The 10212-nt window shown below is 31.4% G+C and overlaps 1 protein-coding gene across 1 annotated transcript; it reads left to right on the top strand.

Moving 5' to 3' along the window:
• The first annotated feature begins 516 nt into the window (after positions 1–516).
• LOC127720429 (uncharacterized) lies at positions 517–4194 on the top strand. The gene is made up of 2 exons (XM_052227021.1): positions 517–581; positions 3287–4194. Exons 1-2 carry the CDS (start codon positions 524–526, stop codon positions 4162–4164), a joined length of 936 nt encoding a protein of 311 aa, XP_052082981.1. The 5' UTR covers positions 517–523; the 3' UTR covers positions 4165–4194.
• Positions 4195–10212: the final 6018 nt, after the last annotated feature.

Here is a 10212-nt window from a genome sequence, read left to right as displayed (position 1 = left end):
CTCTTATAATTTAATTTACATGTAGGACACAATGTTCACATTCAGTTTGGTATTCTCTTTTCTTATTTCGAAGATATCCCTTAGAAAAGATCATAACGGTCGAAATATAGGCACCCTTTCCTTCCATTCTCAAATTGTTTCTATTTGAAGAGTGCATTTAATAAGGGCTGTCTTCAAATGTTCATTTCAAAATTCTATCGACTTTCAGATTTATTTTAATTCACATGCCTTCTTCAGGTATCATCCTTCCACTACATCTCAATTTTTAACAACCTGTAGCTCCAATACAAGTACAACACACCCCTCATGTTGGCTTAGTATCAAAATTGTTTTGTCATTCTATATACCTCCCAAAGTAAATATTAGCCTCAAAGAGTATAGTTTTTTTAAATTTTACTGTCTTGCAGATTTATAGTAAAATCAAACAAAGTTTTTCTATTAAATGATTCGTATCAGAATTAAATGTGTGAATTGTTATTTTCTTAGAAATGATGTTATCCTGTAAATTTCAGAATTCTTAGAAATGATGAGGTTCCAGACCATATTCTTGTTGATGGCATTGACCACAATGACAGTAGCCGGTAAGAAAGTTATTTGATTTGCCATTTCGAAATTTATAAGCTGTTTAACAAAAGTTTTTCAATGTGTAGATAAAATCTAAATATCTTACCACCGAAATGTTCTTAAACATAGAAAACTTTCCTACATAATTATATGCAGGCATATTACCAACATCTGCATATTTTTGTAAATTATAATGAAAAAGTTTGAAACAAATGGTTTTGTGTTTTGAATTGTGTCTAATTCTATCATGGGGGTGTTTTAATAGCTTACGATAAGGTATGGGCTTTGCTCAGTGCTGAAACCGAACGGTACCTGCAACTGTTTACAACCTTGCCCTTCGGTCTATGGTGGATAGTTGTCTTATTAACAACAATACCAAGTATACTTTAATAAATATATAAATATTAGTTAACCTGTATTGTTTATGGTATTATTTGATTAATAAAGATTATATAAATTGTGAGATATTTAATTTACAGTCTATGCACCCACGGAAAAGCATGTACTAAATAAACATGGAGTGAAGAAGGTTTTACAGGTTTACATCATCCTTTGGTGTATGGTGAATACACTACAAACCAGTAAAAGTCTGAAATGGCCTATATCTGTACAGGACTGTACTGATTTTTACTCGACCAGTCTGAATTGGTCTGAATTTTACTCGACATTACTCGACCCCAGTCTTAACCATACTCGACCGTACTAATTTGTACTTGACCCTTATCTTTGCCATTGAAAAAAGTCTGAACTATTACTTGACCAGTCTGAAACAGTCTTAACCCATTCTCAACCTGTACTCGACCTATTTTTTCAGTCTAAACCATACTCGACCAAAGGTCTGAACAATACTCGACCAAAGGTCTGAACAATACTCGACCAGTCTGAACCATACTTGACCAAATAACCTCTACTTTTTTTTAATTTTAGCTGTTAAAATTAATTTCTTTTTTTCTGACATGATAACAGCCACAAAAAAATAAAGATATATATAAAAACATATTTTTACATCCTTACATGATCTCAGATTTATCAAATAGAGATAGTTAAATCAAATCATCTTATATAATAATTTATATATATTAATTTTAAGTTTTAGAGTTTTGTTAAAAAAAAACGATTCTTTTACCTATAAACCACACCTTTACTGAGGGTAATAAAACCTTATTAAGGTGCTTCTTGGTTGGCATGTGTGTTTTTTTTTAACTTAATTTTCCTAAATTCCTAAAGAAAAACTACATAGGTTTTATGGTTACATACAATAGTTATATAATTATCTTTTTAATGAGTTAACAACAGCCAAAAAATCACTGAAATTGTTTAATCTTATATTAGAAATATATCTATTCTTATTATAATTTGGGATATATTATATATAATATATATCAAAAAGGGATAAAAAAGTTAAAGAAATAAATAAAAAAAAAATTCTGAATAGTGGTAAAGTATAAAGTAATACCTCCTGCTTGGGGCAAACTCATTAAAAAGATCACACCTGGTCGGAGAGAATTAATTTCTAATTACATTCAGTAAAAATTGCAACATCCTGTAAAACTTAAATCGCAAGGCCTTTTGAATTCACTAGATAAGTAATACACGAGTTTAAGAAAAATAGGGCTTTCTTTTTACCTGTAAAACACACATGTACTGAGGTAATTAAACCTTATTAAAGTTCTTCTGTATGCCATGTCTTTAATTTTGACAAAAGTTATATAAATTTAATTGAAATAAATTTTTTCCGCAACTTTGGAACACATTTCCTTTTTTAAATGGTTATCAAGGATTGCTACGGAAGTTCTGTTGTCATGATTATATAAAATTCTTGGTTTTACAAAACAAAGGTGTGATCTTTTAAATTTATTAAGTTGCTTTATATACTCTTCTAGATATATTTTAATAAAAACAATGTTCACTGCATTATTAACTAAACTCAACTGACACCAAAAATATATACAAGGCTTAAGTAAATGGTGAAAAATGTCCAGTAACCATAAAATATATCTGAAACATTCAAAAAAAATTTGAATAACATTGAAAATATTAGTCACAATTCAGTTTTGAGATTATTGGAACAGCTTGTTTTATTTTTATTTTAAAGGTGGTATATATATATATATGTAAGTGTTGATGAATATAGTGTAGAATTTATATTACGTTTATTGTGAATATTTGGTTTCAATGCCATATTGAATACATTTTTAATTTCAAATTGTTGTTCAAATTTCTAGCCAGGGGAAATAGCTGTTAAAAACAGTTCCTAAATTGATGAAATATAATAGATAGATACAAAAAATATGTCTAGGTTGGTTAAGACTTTGTCAAGTATGGTTCAGACTAGGTCGAGTATGGTTCAGACTAGGTCGAGTATGGTTCAGACTATGTCGAGCATTGTTCAGACTAGGTCGAGCATGGCTCAGACGCAAATAAAATGGTTAAGTACTGGTCGAGTGTGGTCGAGTTCAAGTTCAGACTCTTAAGTATGGTTCAGACTACAGTCGAGTATAATCAAGTAAATTTCAGACCAATTCAGACTGGTAGAGTAAAAATCAGTACAGTCGAGTACAAATATAGGCCATTTCAAACTTTCAATGGTTTGTAGTGATGTCTTATTGGCAATAACTACATATATCCTGATATTCATATGCAGATAGCAGTTCACCTATATTGTATTTTGTATTACTTGATTTGTGAATATTATAAAATGGTTCGATATTTATTCTTACAGCCTATTCACCAACAGAAAAGCATGCATTAGACATACCTGGAGTGAAAAAGATTTTACAGGTCGAAAACACAGTTGGAAGAGACATAAACGGGCGTAGTGGTGTTGGATCCCTTTCTGTACTAGATGTAATTGATGCAAACAGACGAGCAGGATCAAGAGCAGTTGAAACATCTCATGGAATAGGCAATGACTTTTTATCACGCGGGTCATCAGCTAGAAGAGGATTGTCTGGGGGTTCAATTGGAGGCAGGACTGAAATCATTAGAGGCCCCTCAGCTGGTTTGTCACGTGCTTTATCTGACGATGACAGTATCAGTAACTGCCATTTTGGGTGTGGAGGAGATAAATTATGTCGTTCAGGACATAAATGTATTCACAATGGATGTAGCAGCTACTGCGTCGAAATTTCTTCTGGAAGTATAATTGGTGCATTTGGATTGTCGGACTCTATAAGAAAGGAAATAATTAGAAGTTTATCATCTGGCTTGACCAGAGTTTCGAGTAATGATGGTCATTTATCCCCTGGCAGCAGAATTGGTTCATCTGGTCTGGCTAGGAATTTGGATCTATCTAGCAATGCTAATTTGGAAACAATAGGTAGAAGTCGTGGAATGTCTGGTCATGCAGGTTCTGATATTCTTGACGCAACCAACCTAAGACGAAGTGGACTTGATGTATTAGACACACTTTCTTTAAGACGAAGTGGATCAGTACGTACTTCTGGTTCAGGTGTCGTTTCTCAGTCAGTAGTTAGTGGAGCAATTATTTGCAAAAAAAACTGTCATCATGATGGAGATTGTCCAACCAACAAATACTGTGCAACTGTTAATTGTCACATGATTTGTCGAAGAAGGCCGTCAAATGGATACACACGATGATCATGTACAGGATATCACCGAAATCCAGACTTTGAACACTTATTTATTTTTTTTATATAAAATAAAATGTTGCAGTCAGTTTGTGTTATTGTTTAAATTTTCCATACTACAATACAAAATATTGATTATTTAGGCGTCAAAGCAATCCTACTAAGAAACTCAGAAAAATTGAAACAACAAAATGATATTAATACAGATAAGAAAAATAAGACATCACTTGAAAAAGAGTATGCTGATTTGAATTAATACCATTTACCCATTTACTCTTAACACAAAAGCATACATACCATAAACAATTAGAAAAATTGTAGAGCAAAGTCTATAAACTATACTCGCCAAAGCAAACACAATGCCTTGGAAAGTTCTACATTTATTTGCATTCTAAAATAACTGCTTAAAGTATTTATATTCTCAAAGAAGTCTTTGGAACCTTTTTAAATATGGATACGTGCTGAAAGCTAAGCAAATCAGACAACTAAACAATTACTATAAGGAAACAGAATCAGCGAAAGACATTATCCAAAAAATCTTTGTTTTCTAAAATAGGTATACATGAAACCAGAATAATGTCATGGAAAGATGTTTCAAGATATATTTAAAAGCAAAAATAAAAAAATAGTTTACCTCAGGAAATATTATGTTTGTTTGTTAATTTATATATGTACATTGATATGGTCGGTCATTAATATTTAAAGATATATGAAGTATTTATAGCTTACTATGCGGTATGGGGATTGATCATTGTTGAAGGTCGTTTGCTGACCTATAGTTGTCAACTTTTACATCATTACGTCTCTGATGGTGAGTTGTCTCATTGGCAATCATGCAACATCTTCTTATTTTTATATCTAATAGACAGCTGAAAGGGTTTTGGAAGCCCTCTTCGAGGTTCTATATTTGATTACTACCTCACCTCATCCGAAAACTTTTTTATGGAAATTTCAGAGTATCCATCATTACATTTGTAAGCAAACATACAGCTAGTCTTTTATAACATGACAAAAAAACACTTCACAGTTTATCTGTGCTAATATATTGATATAGTATAGGAGACTATTCTTGTTCTATTTCGCTGTAGAACATGAAATCAGATTTAATGTTGAAGTATTCCAAAAAAAACCAACCGATTTATATCAATGAGTATGGTGAAGATTGTGTGCTTAGTCTATAATTGAGAAAAAAAAACTCAATCATCAAACGGTTTTATGGATATAAAAAAAAAGAAATTTTGTTCAAATGATAACAACAATAGATATTTTATACAAGCGGAAATGAAATTTGTATTTTTTCATACTTAAATTCGTGGCCAATCAATACCAACAAACTCGAAAAGGTCTTAACACACAACCTTTCATCGTTGTCCTTAGGTGAATGGTGTTCTCCTTGAAATTACGTAGAATATACTTTAAGTTCGTGCATTTTCTGAAAGCCAACACATTAGCCGATCTTTGTTTGGTAGTCAAAGACAGAAATAATGGTTAATGGTTGCTTTAAAAAAATAATTTCAAACATCGACTTTTTAATAAGCACTCACTTATGTGCTGGTTTATGTTGATTTATGTATCCGTTTTTATTCTGTAGTTAGTCACGACTTCGGTGTTATCATGTATATCTATTATATAGTCATTTTTATAAATTTATTGTTTGCAAATGTATGAATTATTCTAAATACTAAGGTTTTTCTTATTCCAGACAATTAACCTTAACCGTATTTGGCACTACTTTTTGGAACTTTTAGTCCTCAATGCTCTTCAACTTTGTACTTGTTTTGGCTTTCGAACTTTTTGATCTGAGCGTCACTGGTTAGTCTTGTGTGGACGAAACGCGCGTCTTGCGTATTAAATTTTAAACCTGGTACCTTTTGTTAGCTATTATTCGTATGTTTCTCTGTCCTATATGTTCTTCCTTTATTTGTATTGTAGGCCTGTCATGTTATGTTGTCATTTTAATGTTATATTTAACATTGCCATAAAAGCGGGAGGTTTGGCTAGCCACAAAACCAGGTTCAACCCACAATTTTTTTCTTAAAATGTCCTGTACCAAGTCAGGAAAATGGCCATTGTTATATTATAGTTTGTTTCTGTGTGTGTTTCATTTTAATGTTGTGTTTCTGTTGTTTCGTAGTTCTCTTATATTTGATGTGTTTCCCTCAATTTTAGTTTGTAACCCTGGATTTGTTTTTTTTTTGATCGATTTATGAATTTCGAACAGCGGTATACTACTGTTGCCTTTATTTAAAACATAACAAATTGATGTGTTTAACCATTGTTGTTGTGTACATCGATCACTTTTAAACTTTTCAGAATGTAACCACGGTCTTTTTTGATATCCACGGCCAATCAAACGTAACAATACGATAGATGACAGGAAAAGGTATCAAAAACGAAGAAATACAGACATGCCGAGGCAATCAATGAAATGGATGCAAAGAAAACAAACAATGTTCAAAAACAAAAAATTAAAATAGCACTTTATAAACAAGAAATTGCACAGAACAATTCTTTACCCGAAGCAGCTTTTAGCTTTACAACTTAAGTGGTAGTACAATCAAAACAATATACTAATTTCGTGTGCACTACATCTGTGTCATAAAGTTTGTAAGGCCACACTAAAACATACATTTGGTACTGCACATGGTTAAAAACACCCTTAGAACACTGCAAATCCATAAATTATTGCGTGCATTTATTAATGCGATATTTGAAAAATGGACAAAATGCGAAAATAATTATTGCGTTTTTTAGAAAAACATATATATGTATCAGATATATAAGTGCGAGTTCTCATTATTGCGATAATCACCCAGTCTCATTATTCGCATTGATAAAAACCTCGTAATAATTTCTGATTTTTTAGTAGTTCGAAATCATAATTTTTCCTATTCATAATACTTTGCCATTTCTAAGTACTTGTAATATGATAATGTTTAGTTGCCTCTTCTTAATTGTTTTTGTCGAAATGCCTGATGGGAAAGTGAGTCTTTGCAAACAAAATGCACGTCTTGCTTACAAGTTTACAATCTTTGTATCTTTGATGAGTTTTTACAGCCACTGGGTCGATGCAAATGCTGGTGAACTTTTCTTCCCCGAGGGTATTATCAGCCAAATATTCGAAACACTTAGGGCTTTCTACCAGCGGGTATAGATGGCCATAATTTGGCACAAACATTCAAAATATTTAGTAAATAAAGCTCTTGAACTGCGTATTTACTTTTGTCAACTGTTTGAGCGACACCGATGAGTCTCTTGCAGACGAAACACGAATCTGGTGTGCAAAATCACTAACCTGGTATATTTTTCGGGTTTTTACGTCATTTTTGTAAAAAAAAAACCGATATATCCGATATCATGTTTACATGCCTGTACCTAATTTACACAGTGTAATATTTTTTAAACTAAAGCACCGCTTTCCTTTAAGCCATGTCTTTTCAAACGCAACACTTGAGCAAACTGTTATCTATAAAACCGTTTAATTCATATTAGCTCAGCTTTCCCTACAATATCTGTTTCCAATGCTATGAATGGTCAAACCGAAGCCAAAGGACTGATAATTTTGGTAAATAAGAATCGCCGTATTAGTCACCGACGAATAGCTGACTCAATACATAAATTAAGGGGAAATTCATTTTTGTTTGGGAAAAAAGGATAACAAATAGAGAACAGCTCTTGATTTTCAACCTGTTTTCCTGAGTTCCTTTTCTTATAATTTTGCTACTGTTCCCAATTACAACAACCCTTAAATCAAAGATGTATTAATCGGAACCATTTCAATCTTTTTCAAACTCAGTTGACATAGAAACATTTAAAATGAAAAAAATATATGCATATCAAAATATGATAAAAGAATTATATTGGCCAGTAAGAAACTGAAACTGTTGCCACTTTGTTCTTGCCCTCATGTAAAGTATATAAGTATGTATATTAGTATAAAAAAATACATATTACAAAATCTGCGGATTTCTATGTCAAATCCTTGGCATTTTCTTTTATATTTAAGTGAATATTCATATCTCATATATCACCTTAAAAATTATATACTAGTGAAAAGGTAGTTTGCTTCATTTCATATTTTTTTCTTGAATTATGCTGATAGGAATTCAGATCTAAAAAAAATTATTAAATTGAGTTCTCCTGTTATCTACCTTTTACTGAGTAGTATCAAACCATCAGTGCAGCATATTGTGTTAGTCGTAGAAGTTGGTAAGATGCGCGTTATGGCTGCCATAATCATACACAATATTTCAAGCAACTATTCAAAGTAATCAGTTCCCAGTGTGAAGTAATCAAAAAGATGCAGATGCAGAAGATACCATAGGGGAAACCAAAATTTCATGAGTTGAAACGAAAAACTAACAAAATCATGGCAAAAAAATAAAAATCGAACAAAAACAGTTCAGAAAACTATGAAATCAATTATTGAGCGAGAGGTCATCACTTATACAGCGATTTGTGAAAATAAATGATATCTTTGGCTTCTCTCCATTTTCGTTCTAAACTACGTACTGTATGGAGTCTGGCGTAAATGACTAAAGAAACAACTGTGCAAGAAGAGAAGTTGGTTTCCATATGATTGGTAAAGGCATATTAAAATAGGGAGAGGTTAATTATTTTGAAAACGCTGAAAATATTTATCATATAAAACAGCCGAAATGATAAAAAAAATATCAGTCTTCAAGAGGTCAATCCTATTCTTTCTTTTCTAATAACACTTCCAAAAATTGAAATAAAACAATTAACTGATTTCATTGTTTTATCTACGTTTATATACATATGAATTTGAAATTTCTTTTAAAGAAACATTGAAAAGGGGGAATTAACTGTAAATCTTTTATGCCAAAGTTTTGTGTATGCAATTCTTGTAATTCTGAACCTCTTTTCTGATCAATGCAAATTAGACCATTGCCTGAAAAGGAAGATGTTCAATACAGTAATTTGAAGTACAAAATATTTTAATCAAGCCAGGTCTAAAGATTTTTCACCAGCGTTGCTATATAAAGAGATACATGAATAGTGTTATAGATATTTGTTATTTGAAATTTGAGTTTATAAAGAACATATGACATCTAGAAAAGCGGTTTGGACTCAAAAAATTGATAGTGTTATTTTCATTTTGCAAGCATTGGGTCAATACTACAACTGTTGTCCTTTTAGTCCAAGAGGGCATTATTAGTTCTGTAATACTTCGGTACTGACATGATTTATAACAAATCTTTAATAAATTCTCCGTTGATACATTCAAAATAATGAAGAAACTAAGATTCCAACTCTTCACGTAAAGTTTACCTTAGCAGGATTTGGATATCACTTTTAGATCCATTTTGTCGTATAGCTCTTCATAAGCCAGGTTCGGAATTTATCCATCCTTCTTTAAAATTTTGGCTTTGGCTTTGAGCGATCCTGATTGAGTTTAATTCATAAAAACGCTTCGGACGCAAAAAAAGTTGATAGTTTTATTTCATTTTTTTTATTATTTGAAGTACAATTTTTTTTAATTGTTCCCACGTTCAAAACAATTTTAATTTCCTATAACTAATGGTGACTGATTTTAAATAGAAATATAAACATTTTCCAACTACGTTAAATGTAATTTAAGAAACTGTTTTTACTATTCATTTTGAATAAATTTTTATTTTTATCTGTTTCTCAGATGACTACAGATGTGTACCAATTGTCGTAACAACATTCCCGTCATCTTTTCATCGAAATCCCCGATTTAGGCCTGCCCAGCATTTGAATAGAATACCAAGCCATGGGTTTCAAGCAAATCAATTATTAAAGAATAACGTCCATACCATGAGGAAATAAAAGGCTTTATGTTAGTTATTATTACAACAGTACAAGTCTCTGATTACAACGAAATTAATAACGTGTATATTTAACCAGATTTGTCAAAAAAGTCAAAACGATATTTCGTAATAACTACATGTATTATTACATAATGACAAATATGTCTGTTGTAGGACATTTTTTCACCTTTAGTACATTTTAAAAAATAAACATAATCCACAATTTCATAGAAATAAGACATGGTGACATTAAAGTTTATGAT

Source organism: Mytilus californianus, unplaced genomic scaffold, assembly GCF_021869535.1.
Source record: "Mytilus californianus isolate M0D057914Y unplaced genomic scaffold, xbMytCali1.0.p SCAF_1, whole genome shotgun sequence".
NCBI classification, from domain to species: Eukaryota; Metazoa; Mollusca; class Bivalvia; order Mytilida; family Mytilidae; genus Mytilus; species Mytilus californianus.
Note: the sequence above shows the minus strand (reverse complement) of the source record. Positions and strands in the feature narration are given on the sequence as shown.

Excerpts from the sequence above, each read along its gene's own strand:
- LOC127720429 (XM_052227021.1), top strand. The coding sequence starts at position 524 with ATGATGAGGTTCCAGACCATATTCTTGTTGATGGCATTGACCACAATG. Across the intron at positions 582-3,286 it reads GACCACAATGACAGTAGCCG|CCTATTCACCAACAGAAAAG; the intron begins GTAAGAAAGTTA and ends TTATTCTTACAG.